Consider the following 18,273-nt stretch of genomic DNA (forward strand, 5'->3'; position numbering starts at 1 on the left):
CCACAGGCACTTTCAAGCAGGAATGTCTTAATGATCTTGGGGAACTGCTCTCATAGGGCAGCTGGCTCCAGCGCAGCAGATAAAAACCAAGGTTGCTTTGGAAATTATTTTCAGCTGACATTATCCCCTTTGTGGAAGACAGACTGCAAACAGTAAGAGATGTAGATAACTACACACATTTGCTGCAGCTCATGAGTTGTGCCCTCTTCAACCACATCCATTCCCTCAGCCTGGAAACCATGATGAACACTAAACGAGCATCACCAAATTACGCAGATATCTTGCTCTACATGTCATCCCTTCTAATGAACCGGAGCAGCGATGGATGCGAAATGCTTCCATGTCGTCTTGCTATAAATGGAGGCGCCCTATGCCTCATTGCCCCCATCCGCCCATTTAGAACAGTTTGTTTAAGCGGGCGCCCTGTTACAGCTTTGACACATTTGCAGCAGAGCCATCCATCAGTGCTGGCGGATGGCGTGACAGAGCTTTCCTCTCGAAGCAGAGAATCAATATGCCAGGGGATAATGATAATGAATCACTCCCCTCACAATGCACACCACTTGCTGCCCATCTCATACGTGAGGCAGCGTGATGGATTCTGAGAGGGAGATGGCGCCAAAAGAGGAAGAGGAAGGGAGCATGCATAGCCTCTCTGGGCCAGCTCCCTTTGGACAGGATTCTGGAAGAAGAAACCACCTCTTTTTTGTAATTCATCTACCGCAGTGATCTCCTGGACCCTTGCCAAACCAAACATCATTCTATGCAGTATGAGAACACAGTATCCGGAAAGTCTCAGGGTAGCCAAGTTGTCCGAAGGGACTTGGTGGTAGCAGACAAGCACTGGAATTTGGAGGAGTTCTATCGCATTCCGACTCAGAAATGAAAGTAAGTAAACTGAACAAAAGCAGAGGATGGCTAAGCTGGCTGAGGCTCAGTTCTGAAATACTTAGACACACTAGCAAGACAGGGCTCAAGTCACTTCATCCCAAGCAAAGTGGTTGAGTTACAGCTTACGGTGTGGAACTTTTGGAGGAGCTCTTAAAAACTGGAGGCCTGGCCTGCTCCGTGGACATTAAACATCCCAAAGGCACTTTTTGGAAGGGCAAAGATTTGCCTTGGGGGGGGGGGGGGGGGTCCTTAACAGTGTCCCTGCAAGCTGAGCACTTGAGCCCAGGAGAGATTCAGGTGCCGTCCAACTGGTGAGGCCACATCAGGAGTATTGTGTCCACTTCTGGGCCCCCCACTATAAAAAGGACGTGGACACATTGAAGAGGGTCCAGCGGAGGGCAACCAAAATGATGGGGGAGCTGGAGTGTATGACCTATGAGGAGAGACTGAGGGATTTGGGTTTGTTTAGTCTGCAGAAGAGAAAAGTGAGGGGGGATTTGATAGCAGCCTTCAACTTCCTGAAGGGAGGTTCCAAGGAGGATGGAGAGAGGCTGTTCTAAGTAGTGATGGATGGCAGAACAAGGAGAAATCGTCTCAAGTTACAGAGGGAGAGGTCTAGGTTGGATATTAGGAAAAACTATTTCACTAGGAGGGTAGTGAAGCACTGGGATGGGTTACCTAGGGAGGTGATGGAATCTCCATCCCTCGAGGTGTTTAAGTCCCAGTTTGACAAAGTCCTGGCCGGGTTGATTTAGTTGGGATTGTTCCTGACTTGGGCAGGAGGCTGGATTTGATGACCTCCTGAGGTCTCTTCCAGCTCTATGATTAGCAGAGTGCCCCATAGCTGGCAGCATATGTTTCTGCTGGTGGTGCACATTCACACATGCCTCAGTGTACATAACAAAATTTACTGAGCACACTGATGGAAAAAATTAGAGGGAACATTGGTCCTTACCCAATATTGTCGCTTACCCATTACTACAGCAGGCACTAGCCACCTTGCTATTCCTTTGACCTAAGGCAATGGCGGCTGCCTTTGAGCAGTGCTCTATGTAATTAAATCCACTGAGTTCCTTTGGGATGAGAAGGTGCTAGAGTTGCACTGTACATGTAAGCTGTTCAGACAGCTCACTATCACCAGTCATGCTGGTAAAACAAATCTCTGAAATTAGAGGCTTCTGGAATAAGGCCTGATCTGACTCCTATATTAAGTGACTCTGAATTAACCCGCATGGCCTCCCCAGAAACTATATTATCGCACCAGTCAGAGCTCACGAGCCCCAGGCCTCTTGGAGCTGAAATGGACAAGCTGCGCTTCACTAGTGAATGATTCCAGATAAGAGAGGATGACAAAAGCAATGCAAGGTGGAATCATAGTCGCCTAGGTGCAGTGGCAACAAGTGGATCTGCCTCGAAGTGGGAGCTAGAGGTCTGTGTGAGAGAAGTAGGGGCTTATAAGGGATACAGATGGGTACCTATGCCCTGTGAGGAAAATAAGTCAGAACCACTGGGGGAAGGTAGCATCTCTGGGTGACTGTTTTACTGATCTCAGACAGGAGGGGGTGGGGAGGAAGAAAGTGTTTTTGTCCTCTAGGAAAGCAATAAGAAGGGCTCAGGGCCTTAGCATAGACAGTTCATACAAAGTAAAGCAGGGCTTTGGCTAGTGGGCAGTTATTTCACTGGTCTGAAGTCTCAGGCTGAGTCTATATGGCATGGAACCATAGCTCACACAGGCAGTAAAAGTGCAAGGACACATGCTGACCTTCCCATGATCAAACAATGTGGAGTGTGACTTGTGGAGAAAGGCACAACAAGGAGGTCAGTGGAGTAGAAACCATGCATTTAGTGTATCTCTCATTGGCAACACCAATCAGCCTGACATTCTATTCATGCTGTCAGCCTTCACTAATGCCCTTTGCCACCCTGCCAGAGATTACTTTTGCGCTGGCTCTAGGCCAGATCAGAGGGTTTCACTAACAAAGACAATTTAAAAAAAAAATAAACCAAGTCTTAGATGACATGAGCGCTAGGATAGCGTTTTACTGCTGGAAGACACCAACTTTCTGCTTCTCCTTTCCCTGCTCATAGCAGTGTTTGCTGCAAGCTAACCAAGCAGACTTATAGTCTCCTCCTCTAATCATAACTCCTGCCATTAACTGTTGAACCATTCCCTCTCTGATCCCTATGAGCTGTCCCGCTGCACACATGCTGAATCCTCGGCACCTCGGAGCAGGGGGGAGATTACCTGTTTTGTACTTATGTGTTGCTATTGCTCCTTCATCCGTACATATGGGAGAGGAAACCTGGTTAGGGACGTTTGTTCCCATCTGCTGGAGACCACATGCAGAGTCATTTTCTGCCAACTCTCCTTGGATCCTATGGCAGAGGATCCTCAAGTCACGACACCCGGTAGCAAGTCCCTGCTCTGCTACTGACTTGCAATGTGTCCTTGGACCATCATCTTTATTGCTCTGTGCCTCAGTTTACCATTCATGGGGTCATTTTGAGGTTTAACATTTGCACAGTGCTCAGAAGTGCTAAGGAGGTGCAGCATGTCTGAGGCCAGTGAATCTGTCTTGAAGCTCAATGGCCAACACCCGCTCTGGTTTATTTGAGCTCCCATTCAATGAACTGTCACTCCACTTGCCAGTGATTTGGCATCTCTTGCTGAATACGGTGCTATATTAAGCATACTTATAGATTTGGGGGAATGCACCATTATCCTCACTGCTGCTGTACACTCCCTCCATCCCAAAATCTGCACTGGCATCCTCGTTCTGGATGTCATCACAGAATGTGGAAGTGGTCGTGACCTGTTCACTCCAGCGTGCTCAACTCTCCCCAGGCCTTTCCCAACAGGCTCTGCACCCCGGCACAGGCAGCCAGGGGTACATCTCTTCCTGACTGGAGATGACGTTCTTTTCAGGAACATTAACCCTTCTGGCAGGATCTTAGCAGTCCCAGCCAGCACTGTGTGTCACACTTAATTTACATCTGAAGCTAAAAGGAAGCTTTCACTCAAAGCCGGCACCATTTCATCCCACCCCACTCTACAGACACCACTGAAACAAGCTCCTCAGATGTGTCTAAAAGCAGATGCAGCAGAGAAGCACGGTCTTTTAACTAACTCTTCATAAATATATTCTCCTCTTAGTGAATTATTTATCCCATAGGGCTCCTAAGACAGCTTTCTCCTTTCCAAAAGGGACCAAAAAAAGCAGGAGGACTTGGCAAAAGTATGACATCAGTCAGTGTCTTTAAGGCAATCAAAAATGCAATATAATGTCCTGATTTATAGTTCAAGTCCCAACTTCCCCCTCCCAATGGAGGGTGTAAAGAAGAGACTAAGAGGGCAGAGGTCTAACTGGTTCTTCCCTTAAGCTGTCACAGCAAGCTCTGTAATTACCAGAAGAGCAGATGCCTATAGGACTGTCCAGTGGCAAACTAATCTCCTTGCAGGAGATGGAAAAAACAAAACGCAAGATATTGTCACTATTCCTGCACTAGCCCTGGCTCTAAATCTTGCAGTCTCCCTTCTTCCCCATCTGCTGTAACGAGTGTTAAAAATAGCCAACTGGCCCAAGGATTTTAGGGTGGATGACCTCGAGCATAGCCAGTTTAAACCTGAATCAGGATAGCAGCGACCAAAAGTCACCACAACTTCTGTTCAATGGTCTATGGACCACGATCTTGGACTAATTCTCAGCAGTCAAACGTCCACTACAAAAGCCTCCACCACAACCGTTTCACCCTTGGATAAAGTGAAAATGCCACAGGATTGAATTGGTATGGAAAATGACTTACCCTTTTGGAGAGTTTATTCTTTGCTGCCTAGATAAATTATAAAAAAAAAAAAAGATCAATCCCCAACAACCACCCCTAAACAAGCTACTAAATTCCATGGCTCCCAAAGACTGGAAAGAGAATTTTTAGATGGCCAAGAGGTCAACGTGGACAGTTCCTTAACAGACACTGAAGGCCAAAGCAACAGGTACTGGTTCTGAAACAGAAAGCTTAAGCTATTTAAGATCAGTAGATTCTACATACAATAAACTGTGGCTTCCCTCTTCTAACAGTTGTGCTAGTTTCCAGTACTGTTTGACTAGCAGACTTCTCAGAAACCACCACCTCCCTAACCAAACTGGCCAGTGAAATAGTACTACAGCCCTGCCACAGCATGGTTTTAACTCTATTATGGAGCTAATGAGAAGCCTGGGTCTTTGAGAGGGGAAAGGATGGTGGCAGTAAGAAATTACATTCTGGTCAAATGACTCCTTGTGTTATTGTTTAATTACTTACAGCCATGTAAAGCGGTATGAAAAGTTACTTCATTGCAATCAAGTGGAAGGAGACTGGGTATCATTGAGACTGCACCTTTCTATTGGCAGGTCAAATTTAGAAGGCAAGTCTGCCAATGAGAAAATAATATAAATGACAGACATGAAAGATTAAAAGAACCTACAAGATCTTCACGTATGCCCTCAACTCAATGGAAAATTGTTCCCTACAATAATGGCCTGGCATTTGGGATGGGAACAATGGAAAAATAGCATCTAGGGATTAGAATTTTGGGTTCATTCTTGGTTCTGCCACTTATGCGCTGTGGGATTTTAGACCTCAGTTTTCATACCATACCTATCCCACAGTGGTGTTGGAGGAGTCATTACTCAGAGTTCCTAAAGTGGTTTGAGATCCTTTAGCTAAAGGTATTTTAAAGGCACCAATCACATGCCTAAGAACAGAAAAAAAAAATCAGCAAAGGATCTCTATCACTGAGCCTGAAAGTGGAAACTTGGCACTGCTGGATATGAAGTGTCTGTGCAAGGTGGAATAGGTGAAGGAGGTGGCAGCAGACAGAAAAGGGGAGAGATTTAATTAATGGTCCCAGGTTATCTGCAGAATTGGGCTAGGATTGTGACTGACCCACTTTGAGAAGTGTAGTGAGGAGGACAGATGTGCTAATTGTCTGATCTGAAAACACTGCTGAGCATAGTGGGAAGGTGGGGGAGGGGCAGAAAAAAGAGCAAGCCAGCAACAGCCAAAATGGAAGGAAGTTTATTCCTTCCCCAAATGGATCTCAATGAACATGCAATACTTCCTAATAACTACAAATGGAGCATCTGGCGCAGAGCATGCAGCGAGCGCCCTGAGTGAAAGCTGCCTGGGAACGTTTGCCAGCGATAATTCAATAACTGTGGCAATACTCGTGCCACCACATCTTTAAAGCCAGAGATCTCCGCTCATAAAGCTGGAAGTTCAGGCTACCGCAGTTGCTATTAAATTGGCTTAGGTGCTTAATACACAGTAGTAGTAAGACATTAAGCACCTGCCCATCAAACACTGTTCTTTTGTTATCTTTCATAATGATGCTGATGGACACACTCTTCATCCAGAAAGGCAAAGCACTGGAATGCCCCATAACTCCCACCTTGCATTCACCTGTGAGGTTTTGGACCCTAAGATTTTTCCTTCTGATTTTGCCAGATTCTGAGCTGTGCACTGCAATGTGCAGACAATTACCAGTACCAAGGGGAAGACGTGGGATAGCGCTGAAGAAGGTGGAGATAAGGCACAAGTGTGGCTCTGTGAACATGGCCTCCTTATAGGCTCCAGTGTAAATAATGGTGTGGAGCACTAAATAGATCATTGGTAAGTACAAGTGCAGGTGAGACTACTCTATCACCTACCCCTAAGAGAATGCCACATGGAACAGGTCAGCTCTAGAAACAGAACAAGAGGAATTCTACTTGGACATAATTTTGGGTGACAGAGTCAGGATACTGAAATCAACTTAAATCATTGGTTCCTGCCTTTGTCCTCTATCAACAGAGAGGAGGAGGAAAATGGACTGAATGAAGAGCAGAGTCTTTCTTTGAGGTATTTTAGGCATTTCAGATACAAATCAAATCTCTCATGGCTGTTTCTTTGACTAGAGTGTAAAAGTGATATTATTCCGAGAATGGGCTAGCCAAACTGCAATAAAGGAATGACACCAACAGTGCTTTAACCAGGCTAGGGAACAGTCTTCTTGTACTGTTCAGACAATTTTAAAACAGTTTTATATTATTTTGGGAAGGGGAAATGATGCTACAGCACAATTCCCTGTAAAGAACCATAGGCCAAATTGATGCAAGAATTGGTACTAGCACCCTATTACAACAAACATTGTTCAATGTTCTAGCTAGCAAAGTTTTGACCTGCAGTTGTACTCTATACAAGTAACAATATCAGAAGAGAGCTATGGCTCAAATATTAGAATACTATTTCATCTTGCCAGCAGGCATTATTCTACAGCCAGCTTTGAAAATAAAGTTTTAAGCTTAGCTCAATTCAAGACCTCGGCTAATACACTATAAAAAAGGACTTGATCCTTCCTGCACTCTCGGCTGTCACTTTGGCATAAATTAAGGCACTGCTAGCCCTATCACTGTTCCCCATAAACTATGCGCTTCTGCGACCACTCAGGAAAGATTCAAATGCCAACCAAATGACTAAGCAGAGTGCCCACAGCCAGGTTTTTTGTTGCTACATTCACATATGCCTTGGTGCACATAAAATTTATTCTGCACAAGGATGGAAACGATTAGAGGGAACATTGATCCCTATTTTAAGAACATATGAATAACCAGATCAAAGGTCCCTCTAGCCCAGTATCTTGTCTGACAGTGGCCAATGCCAGGTGCCCCAGAGGGAACGAACAGAACAGGGAATCAAGTGATCCTGTTGCGCATTCCCAGCTTCTGGCAAACAGAAGCTAGAGACATCATCCCTGCCCATGCTGGACAATAGCCACTAATGGACCTATCCTGTATGAATTTATCTAGTTCTTTTTTGGATCCTGTTATAGTCTTGGCCTTCAAAATGGGCCACTTTTTGCACATCCTCTCTGTTGCCAAGGCTAATTAAGTCCCTGTCCCTCAGAGCAGGGTTCCATGGAAGGATTGTCTCAGCTGGCTCCTTCTGGATGCTCCCCCAGCTTTCCAATGGTCTGGACAGGGAACAGAAATGCATTTTTCTGTATATTCTGGCAAAAAGGAGCCATGTTATTCCACCTCTATATCAATAGCACAGCTAAGCCTCTTTAGGAATTTTTTTACATAATTATGTTACAGCTTACTAGCTTCCTACTCAGTCTATTAGAGACTGAATCTATGCAGAGCAAATTCTGAAGTTCTCTGAGAGCTGGTCTAGAATCAGTGCAACTCACTGGTTTAATAAGGAGAACACTAATATAAACTGGGCTAAAGCATTTTTAACCACTGCATTATTTAACCTGTTCAAAGTAGGACTAGACAGCTGGAAAAAACAGCTTAGCTTGGTTTGTGCTACTGCTCCTACCATGGCTAACACTGGTATTAGACCAATTCTAGGAAAATTTCTGAAATTACCTTAAGGAGCGTAAATAAGGGTTAACTATTTTATTCATATTCAGAAGCCCAATACAGTGATCTGAACCAACACTTATAACTTTGTAACGGGCTGTGTTTAGGACATGGCTCTTGAGAGGGGCTAGCATGGCTTCAGGTTTCACACAACCAGAGCCTTTATCCACTGCGTGTTCTACTCTACCCGATGAAATGTACTTGTGCCTTCCTTGCTCTTAACTTAACACAGTAAGATGCTTCTCCATGCTAGTCTTCATTTTCCCAACAGGCTCAAGTAACAGTTTCCCACCTGTCTGGTATCACTAAGTGTTGTTGCACTTTATCCTTTCAAGCCTCAGATTATGTCAAGGCTTCTCCACACCCCTTAGTCTTCTGGGTGCTTCAGTTGCCCACAAAGAGCTTCCACATCATCGTTAAAAGAAAAAAAGAATGCCACACAGCTGGATGCAACAGCCCTGCCAGAGAAGCTGAGCCCCAGGCATGGTTGTTCCTCTGAATTCTCTGACCTGGACCAATTTTTCTTTGTGATGCAGGTGCTAGCGTTCTCAAGATATCTTATTTTTCATAAAGAGATGAAGTCTTTACATCTCCTGGAGAAAAATGACTGCTGTAGGCTTTGTTAATTGAAGTATTGCTTCTGAAGAGCGTAGGGGCCTTGCAAAGAGGCGAGTGACATTTGATTATCACTCAGATCAGAGGGAGAAAGAGGAAACAACTTTCAAAGGCAAGGATGACACCGTTACAAACACACGTAGAGATGACCTTCACATGCAGCTCTCTCTCTCCGCTGCCAAGAGTTATCCTTTCCACTATTGTCATCTTAATCTTCAGTACACCTGGGGCAGTGCAGACTGATGCCAGCCACTGCGGCTGGGAAAGCCACAGACTTTCAGTGATTGGGGGGAAATGGGCGCAGTGTACTTCCTGCAGCAGACACATTAGAAGTCAATATTAACCTCTAAGGACAGAACATAGAGACAGGTTCGCTATGTAGAGGACTGGCTGCCCACAAAGCAGAGGACAGTGCAAGTCCATACACTTGTCCACAGGGGCTGGCTTGGTTAGTATCTGAAAGGGGAGGTGAAGTGTAGATGGCACTTTTTGAAGAGGAGAAACAGATAAGTCTTCTTAACAGCATAAAAGCCAGCCTGGTAGAGCTGCAGAGTTTGGCTCTGGTGCTCAGGACAGGTTCTAGAAACAACTTCAACACCACTCTGCTAGAACAGGCCAGGAAGGGCAGCAAGTGGAGCCTGGCCTTAATATGGCAGGAGGAGACAATCAATACACCAAGAATGCCAAACCAAGCCTAAGGGCTCAATTCTTCCTCAAGCTCTGGTTCAGGATCAGGGTTCCTGGGCATGCACCAAGAATTTTAGTCCTGCCCACCCCTTCAGCACAGCTGGCAGCTGTGGCCCCAGCTACTCCCAGGGAAAGGGCCATGTGGCAGCTGCTGAAGCTGGAGCCTAATCCGTAGTATTAAAAATAGCACTGCAGCCCTGTCTCCAGACCCAGCACATGGGGCCATTGCTCACCATAGAGCCCAGCCTCCAGGAGCAGCTAGGGTCGGGACCACAGTACTAAAAGTAGCATCGTATCCCCGGCTCGAGTACCGGCATATGGGGCGTACTGCCCTGTGTGCCAGCACTGGAGCTGGGGCCGCAGTGCTATTTTTAATATCATGGTCCTAGCCCCAGCTGCTCCTGGAGTGGGGCTGCATGGTGGGCAGCTGCCCCGTATGCCTGGACTGGAACTGGGCTGTGGTACTAAAAAAAAAGCACCGTGGCCCTAGCTCCAGTAGAAAAAAGGGTGTCAGGAAGGCAGAAGGTGAGGGAAGGGGCAGGGGGATAACTAAAAGGAAGGTGGGAGTGAGGAGAGGAAGGAGCTTGTGCTGAGGGGAGAGGAGAGGCCAAGGCAGGAAAAGAAAGGGTAAAGGACGATGAGAGAAATGAAAGGGGGCCAAGAGGAGACAATGAGGGGAAAGGATAGGAGGAGTAGGCGGACGGGAAGGTGTCAGTGGAGATGGGAGAGGACAGGATGATACTAGGAGAGAAGGGGGAAGGACAATGGGGGCAAGAGGAAGGAAGAGGAGAGGGGAGAAGTGGGTGCCGGGAGAAGAGGGGTTGAAAGGAGGGATGGGCATGAGGAAGGTAGGGGATGGAGCAAGTCATGTGTAAGGGCACACAGAGGGGCATGGAAACTGGGGCTGACGGTGGTGAGGGGGTAAGCACCAGGGAGGAAGAGGGCAAGGGTGGCAGGTGTCGGGAAGGCAGAAGCAGTGAGGGAAGGGGGGGCACCCTCCTGGTGCCGTGGGTAAGGGAAGGTGCCGGAGCCAGGGGAATTGGGGAAGTAGAAGGCAGACATGGGGAGGGGAGGGATGGGCACTAGAGGGCAGAGGAGAAAGGCAGGGCAGGTGAGTAGAGGGAGGTGTTAGGAGAGGAGATGGGGAGCGGGGCTAGAGGAGGGAAAGGAAAGGCAAGTGCAGGGGTCAGAGAGGATGGGGATGGGGGCAGGTCCCAGGAGGGCTGAGGGGAGTGAGAAGGGCAGGAGCCAGGACAGCAGAAGGTGGTGAGGGGTGGGGGGCAGCGGCAGGCACCAGGAGAACAGATTGGGCGACATGGCAGCAGAGGGGAAAAGTGAGAGGTTTATAACTTGGGTGCAACGGTGGCACACATCCGAACAAGCACACATGACCTCAACATTGGTGCACAAGACAAAACTCACTCCGCTGATGGATGGAAAATCTTAGGGTATGTCTAGACTACATGCCTCTGCCGACAGAGGCATGTAAATTAGACATACCGACATAGTCAATGAAACGGGGATTTAAATATCCCCCGCTTCATTAAAATAAAAATGGCCGCCGCGCTGTGCCGGCTCAGCTGATCGTCGGCACAGCGCGGCAGTCAAGACGCGGATCGGTCAACAGGGAACTCCTTTGTCGACTGCTCCCTTATGCCTTGTGAAACGAGGTTTACAGGAGCGGCCAACAAAGGCGTTCCCTGTCAACCGATCCGCATCTTGACTGCCGTGCTGTGACGACGATCAGCTGAGCCGGCACAGCGCAGCGGCCATTTTTATTTTAATGAAGCGGGGGATATTTAAATCCCCGCTTCATTGACTATGTCAGTATGTCTAATTTACATGCCTCTGTCGGCAGAGGCATGTAGTCTAGACATACCCTTAGAGAGAACACTGTTCAGGATTGCCAAGTGTATGGTCCAGTTCCCGCCATCCTGCAAGCTCTGCAAGACGAGTATGACCCCAAGCCAAATGTGTGGATTCATTCTCTCCCCAAACTCTGTGGCAGACCAAACCAAAGCCCTGCAGCTGGACCGTTGTTATTTACTGTTTAATCTCACCTTCATTTTAAGAATCTTTTACTATAAATCTACTACTTATGGGATCCATTGCAATAAGTAGCCACTAAGGTACTACCAGGGCCATTAAGCATCATTATCTGGGGCAGACAGCCCCTGAATGGCCTGACAAAGGAATCTATCAGGCTAAAGCATGAATTTCCCCTATACCTTTCCAAACACTATGCCTGTTAAGGAAAGAACACCTTCCGGCCAAGGTTTAAAGATCACTTTCCCTACTCTGGAGGCAGATGGCTAGAGACAACCCAATGGCAGGTCAGCCAGGTGCCAGGTTGTCACGCAGGCGGGAGATTTGACTAATGCATCCGGCAGGGGTGAAGGAAACCAGGTGATTGGAAGTTGGCCAGTGAGCTGGGAAAGGATTATATTTTTTATTACCTTTAATAATCCTTAATGAGATAACTTCTCCGATTGGGGAGCAAGGGACTTTCAAAGTTTTCATGTGCTCAGACAACAAAGGCGAAAGACTGACATTTCCATGCTGGGTCAGTGTTCATTATTTCAAACTGCTCAACATTTCAGGTTCTGCATCTTAATCTCCATTATCTACTGAGAGAGATTCATTTCCCTAAGTCTGACTCCTGACAAACCTCACTCAAATATTGGCATCCAGCTCCCCTAGAATAATGTGCTGGGGGGGTGGCGGGGAGGGGGTTCAGATAAGGATCACAGGCCTTTGAACTTGGTTAACAGAAACTAGCCTTTATTGCTTACATAAGTGACAGTGAACAGGTGGAAAAGCCTGACAGGCTGAATTAGGCAAAGTCAATTTTCCCTCCTGACACAGACTAATGATAGGTATCAGTTACCTCATCTGGGGATGCAGTAGATTGAGATAAACATTCAGAAATCTGGACAAAACAGAATGTGATGTATGCAGCCTCTTCCTGAAACGTATGTACATGGCCAAGATTAACTGCAATTAAGTCTTTGGATGATTGACAAGATTCAGGGTGGGTTCTCTATTAAAATCATCAGTGCTCAAAAGAGCAAACTAAAGTGATCACCTCCTGCCACAATGTACTCTATCCTGATGGAATAGATTCGTCCCATTTATTTCCAAGTCCTGGATCCTAAAGAAACTGACCCTTTGATCAGGAGGGTCCACTGGGAAAACAATTACACCAAGACACAAAATCCAAAAGCCTGATCAATGAGAATAATGCCCATCGTCCCCTGCCTTGACACTGGAAAATTCAAGTCTTGGTATTCCAGTTGTGAGATGGAGAGGTGGACCAACATGGATAGTACTCTGATCACAAGAAACCGAATTTCCACATGCTCCTTCAAAAAAAATCCCTTTTGAGCTTTGCTTTAAGTGAAATACCATAAGAGTCACACTGGGGCTTAGGAAAAAAGGCAGAGTGCCTCTTGAAAACAGTTTGTGCTAGTGAAGAAGTTTCTTATTTTTTAATTTAATTTTTTTTTTTTTTTTTTTTTTTTGCCAGGGTCACCTTCCTTTTAGATGTGAGGTTTTAAATGTGTATTTGCTAAAATGGTGACTGGTTCCAAGTGTATTGCTGTTGGTGCATGGTATGGTTTCTGAAGCAGCATACCATGCACCATCAGCAATACACTTGGAACCAGTCACCATTTTAGCAAATACACATTTGAAACCTCACATCTAAAAGGAAGGTGATCCTGGCTTAAAAAAAAAAAAAAAAAAAAACATAGAATCCTAGTACTAGAAGGGAACTTGAGAGATCAAGTCCAGTCTCCTGCCCCCACGCAGGACCAAGCACACCGTCTAGATCAGGGGTGGGCCAAAGGCTCTCAGCAGGCTAGATTCAGCCTGCGAGGCAGTTCCAGGCCCCACTCCCTGGTGGCGCTAAAGACACCCAGAGCTGTGAGCCCCTTCAGCTGTTTCTTTTTAAAGAGCTCTCATGTTCCCTGTGGCTGCTAGGCAACCTTACCTAACAGAGAAGGGAAGGCACCAGCCCTTTAAGTAGAAGTGCTTAAAAGAGCTCCCAGCTCCCCGCGCCTCTAGCATTGCTAGGGAGCCAGATACACGAACCTTTTCAACTGTTTCTATTTAAAGGGCTTGCGCTTTCCTTGCAGCTGCTAAGCAAGGTGGGGGGAAGGCATGAGCTCTTTAAACAGAAGCAGTTAGAAGGGCTAGTGCCCCTCTCCCGCTCTGAGGCAACGCGCTAGGGGGCAGGGCCTGGAACTGCCTTGCAGCCCGCTGAAAGGCTTTTGCCCACCCCTGCTCTACAATAATCTCTGAATATTGTTGCATGCAGTTAATTATTATTAAAATTTAATTACTCTGTTGTGTAAAAAACATAGTGGTGTCTTTTTACAGCACATGCCCTGCCCCTTCCGCCAGAGGCCCCACCCCTTCAGGGTTGGCCTGTGGCCACTTCCGAAATTTGTGAAGTACCCCCCCCTTCAAAATTTATTGCCCACCCCTGGTCTAGATCATCCCTGAGAGATGTCTGTCTAACCTGCTCTTAAATATCTCCAGAGATGGAGATTCCACAACTCCCCTAGGCAACTTATTCCACTGTTTAACCACCCTGACAGTTAGGAACTTTTTCTTAATGTCCAACCTAAACCTCCCTTGCTGCAGTTTAAGCCCATTGCTTCTTGTCCTATTATCAGAGGCCAAGTAGAACGATTTCCCCCCTCCTCCCAGTGACAACCTTTTAGATAGTTGAAAACTACTATCATGTCCCCTCTCGGTCTTCTCTTTTCCAAACTAAACAAGCCCAATTCCTTCAGGCTTCCCTCATAGAAGAAAGGGAGAAAGGGATCTAGGGGTTATAGTGGACCACAAGTTGAATATGAGTCAGCAGTGTGATGCCGTTACAAAGAAAGCAAACATGATTCTGGGATGCATTAACAGGTGTGTTGTGAGCAAGACACGAGAAGTCATTCTTCCACTCTACTCTGCGCTGGTTAGGCTTCAAGTGGAGTATTGTGTTCAGTTCTGGGCACCGCGTTTCAAGAAAGATGGAGAAATTGGAGAGGGTCCAGAGAAGAGTAACGAGAATGATTAAAGGTCTAGAGAACATGATCTATGAGGGAAGGCTGAAGGAATTAGGTTTGTTTAGTTTAGAAAAGAGAAGATTGAGGGGGGACATGATAGCAGTTTTCAGATATCTAAAAGGGTGTCATGAGGAGGAGGGAGAAATTTGTTCATCTTGGCATGATAGAGCAAAAAGCAATGGGCTTAAACTGCAGCAAGGGAGGTTTAGGTTGGACATTAGGAAAAAGTTCCTAACTGTCAGGGTAGTCAAACACTGGAATAAATTGCCCAAGAAGGTTGTGGAATCTCCATCTGTGGAGATATTTAAGAGTAGGTTAGATAAATGTCTATCAGGTATGGTCTAGACAGTATTTGGTCCTGCCATGAGGGCATGAGACTGGACTCAATGACCTTTCGAGGTCCCTTCCAGTCCTAGTATTCTATGATGGGTCATGTTGGGGGGAGGGATAGCTCAGTGGTTTGAGCATTGGCCTGCTAAACGCAGGGTGAGAGTTCAATCCTTGTGGAGGCCATTTATGGATTTGGGGCAAAAATTCATCAGGGATGGTACTTGGTCCTGCTGTGTAGGCAGGGGACTGGACTCAATGACCTTTCAAGGTCCCTTCCAGTTCTAGGAGATAGGCAATCTCCATTAATTTAATTTTATGTTCTCTAGACCTTTAATCATTTTTGTGTTCTTCTCTGGACCTTCTCCAATTTCTCCACATCTTTCTTGAAATGTGGTGCCCAGAACTGGACACAATACTCCAACTGAGGACCAATCAGTACAGAGTGGAGCGGATGAATGACTTCTTGTGTCTCTCTCACAACACTCCTATTAATGCATCTTGGAATCATGTTTGCTTTTTTTACAGCAGCGCCACACTATTGACTCATTTTTAACTTGTGGTTCACTATGACCCCTAGATTCCTTTCTGCAGTACTCCTTCCTAGACATTCTATGGTTAACTCAGGTCTTTTAGAGGGCAGACTATGTAGGTCATGAGAGTTACTCCAACAGCAATCTACAATACCTCAGAGTCAGTTTCCATCAGTAATGACCGGGATGGAAACTTGCTAAAACTGAAGAAGTTTACAGACTCACCTATCCATCTCATCAGGGATGTCATGATCTGCAGATACTTTGTCTTCTGGACATTAAAAAAGGTGAAAGGACCCAGTAGTAGAGTAAACGCTGCCTGGAAAGATAAAAACAAACAAACAGGAATCAGGCTAAAAGAAATCAGAATTTTGCTAACAAGGCAAGAAACAAACAAAACAAGTGAAATGAACTTCCTCTGTAAAAACAATGAGTCGTCCTGTGGCTCCTTAATGACTAACACAGTGGTTCTCAAACTTTTTGGGCTCCAGAGCCCTTTCCATGCATAAAAATTTATGCAGAGCCCCAGCAGTGTGTGTTAATTGCGTCAGTTCGAGGCGATTCTCAATTCTGCTTTTGAAGGCTTTCCAGTTTCTCAACTTCGCGGAGCCTCTGGAGATGTCTCGCGGAGCCCTGAGGCTCTACGGAGCACAGTTTGAGAAACACTGGACTAACAGATTTATTTGAGCATCAGCTTTTGTGGGTAAAACACACTTCATCAGATGCATGGAGACTTGATCCTCTGGAAAGTTCAGCTCAGACAACTTCTATTCAACATAGGGACATTAGATATCATGTAATTGAACAGTTGTGTAACCACATGAAATCTTACTGGTTACACAACTATTCGATAGCCCCTGGGGGCAAGGCCAGCAGCTAGTGCACTCCCAACTTTCTCCCGGGGAGCTCCTAGCCATCCTGCGCAGGATGGCAGGCAGGAGCTGGTCCACGAGGGAAGCCAGTTTAAAAACCAGCTCCCAGAAGTGTGGTGTGGTAGCAGCCCGTCTGTGGGGAGTCCAAGTTCCCCATGGACAGAGGGCTACTCTGGCCCTCTGTGGACAAGGGCTGCTGCTTTGCTGATAGAGGCAGCAGCGTGTGTAGCAGAGGCGGTGGTGGCAATACAGAGCTGGTGTTTGGGCGGGGGGGACCAGTTTTTAAGGCAGCTCCTCCCATCACTGGCTCCTGCCTGTCCCCCCCCCTTGCTGCTTCTGTAGGAGGCAGCAAAAGGAGGGGCAGGCAGGTCCATGGGAACAGATAGGAGCAGGGAGCTAGTTTGAAAGCTGACTCCCTTCACATATCAGTTCCAGCCTGCCCCGCCCTGCATCATCCTCTGCGCTGCTGCCTCTCTCTCAAAGGCAGCAGAGTGGGGTGGAGATGGATCCGGTGCTCATGGGGAGCCTACTTAAAGCCAGCTCCTAATGGGCATTGGCTCCCACTCCCCCTTTTCCCCCCCACTGTTGATGCCTGTTACAGAGGCAGCGGGGAGAGGGGAGGGGAAGAGTTTGTATAGTCAACAAAATTAACTGATAAGCCCAGGCTCATCAGTTAATCATGTAGACCAGCCATGGCCAACCCACAGCTCGTGAGCTGCATGTGACTCTCTCCCCCCCCCCCCCCCTGGGTGCAGCTCGCAAAGCCCCCCCCTCCTGTGGCTCGTAAAGCCGCCCCTACACCTCCAAAAACAGCCCTCTCCTCCCGGCTCCCCGTGCTTAGGGTTGCCAGATCGTTTCAACAAAAATACCAGACACGCTTGACATTACATCACAATCTACATTACATGCAGTGTTGCCAGGTGCCCGGTATTGATCCGGACACTCCGGTATTTTCACCTCCTGTCTGGCAAAAAAAATTCAGAAAATACCAGACACCTAAAATGTCCAGTATTTTCTGATTTCTTCCCCAGCCAAGAGGTGAAAATCCCGGGTGCTTACTTGGTTCTGCAGGGGAGCTGTCTGGACTGGAGCAGGAAAACAAAAGATGGCAGATGTCCACCGGCAGCCTGTTAGAAATGCCTCAAAAGCATTTCTTAAAGGGGCCATGCTGGTTTTTTTTTTTTAAATTTGTTTAACAACTCTCTGGGTCCTTTTTCTTTTGCTCAACAACTTTGGTCCCCCCCCCCCCCCCAACAGGTTTTTTCCCCTGGTGTTTTTTGGGGGGGGGGGGGGGGGGGAGTGTTCGGTATTTTTGGTTAAACCATCTGGCAACCCTAATTACATCTTATTTAGAAAATACCGGACATTTATATTTTCCCAATTTGTTTCCCAAACAGAAAGCTCAAATACTGGACGGTCCGGTACAAAACCAGAAACCTGGCAACCCTACCTGTGCAGGGGAGCCATCTGGCGCAGCCATTTAAGATGGAGAATTAAAGATGGTGTCAGCCAGCGGGAGCCTGATATGGCCAAAAAACCTCTAAATGCGTTTTTTAAAGGGGCAGCGCTTTTTGGGGGGGAGGGGGAGGCGCTCAATAACTTTGCCTTCGTGCTGGCTCCACTGATATCTTCGCTCTTCACCCAGAATGGGTTCACCCTTATATAGACCACTCCATGTTGACATCCCTAGTTCAACACCAAAATTTCATCACTAGTTAGTTTTAAAGCAGGATTGGCTAAGACACCAGGAGGGGACAAACTAATTTCCTGATGTCAGATTATATGCTTCAATTAGAAGAGAGCTCAAGATCCTCTTCGCTTTCAGACGTTTGCTATCACATGTAAGCACTCTGTTACTGACAAATTTTAGTACAAGCTCTCAGTGTAACTTTGTAGAACA

General features: G+C 46.7%; 1 protein-coding gene across 4 annotated transcripts in view; it reads right to left on the bottom strand.

The window, feature by feature from the left end:
• The window catches only part of SLC38A12 (solute carrier family 38 member 12), an 82,823-nt gene that overhangs the window by 13,389 nt on the left and 51,161 nt on the right, over positions 1-18,273 (bottom strand). For all 4 annotated transcript variants that reach the window (XM_075903708.1, XM_075903707.1, XM_006136396.4 and 1 more), the window contains one exon: positions 15,727-15,820. In XM_075903708.1, coding sequence (XP_075759823.1) covers positions 15,727-15,820 — 94 coding nt within the window. The remainder of the gene's footprint in view (positions 1-15,726; positions 15,821-18,273) is intronic.

Source organism: Pelodiscus sinensis, chromosome 20 (assembly GCF_049634645.1).
Source record: "Pelodiscus sinensis isolate JC-2024 chromosome 20, ASM4963464v1, whole genome shotgun sequence".
NCBI classification, from domain to species: domain Eukaryota; kingdom Metazoa; phylum Chordata; order Testudines; family Trionychidae; genus Pelodiscus; species Pelodiscus sinensis.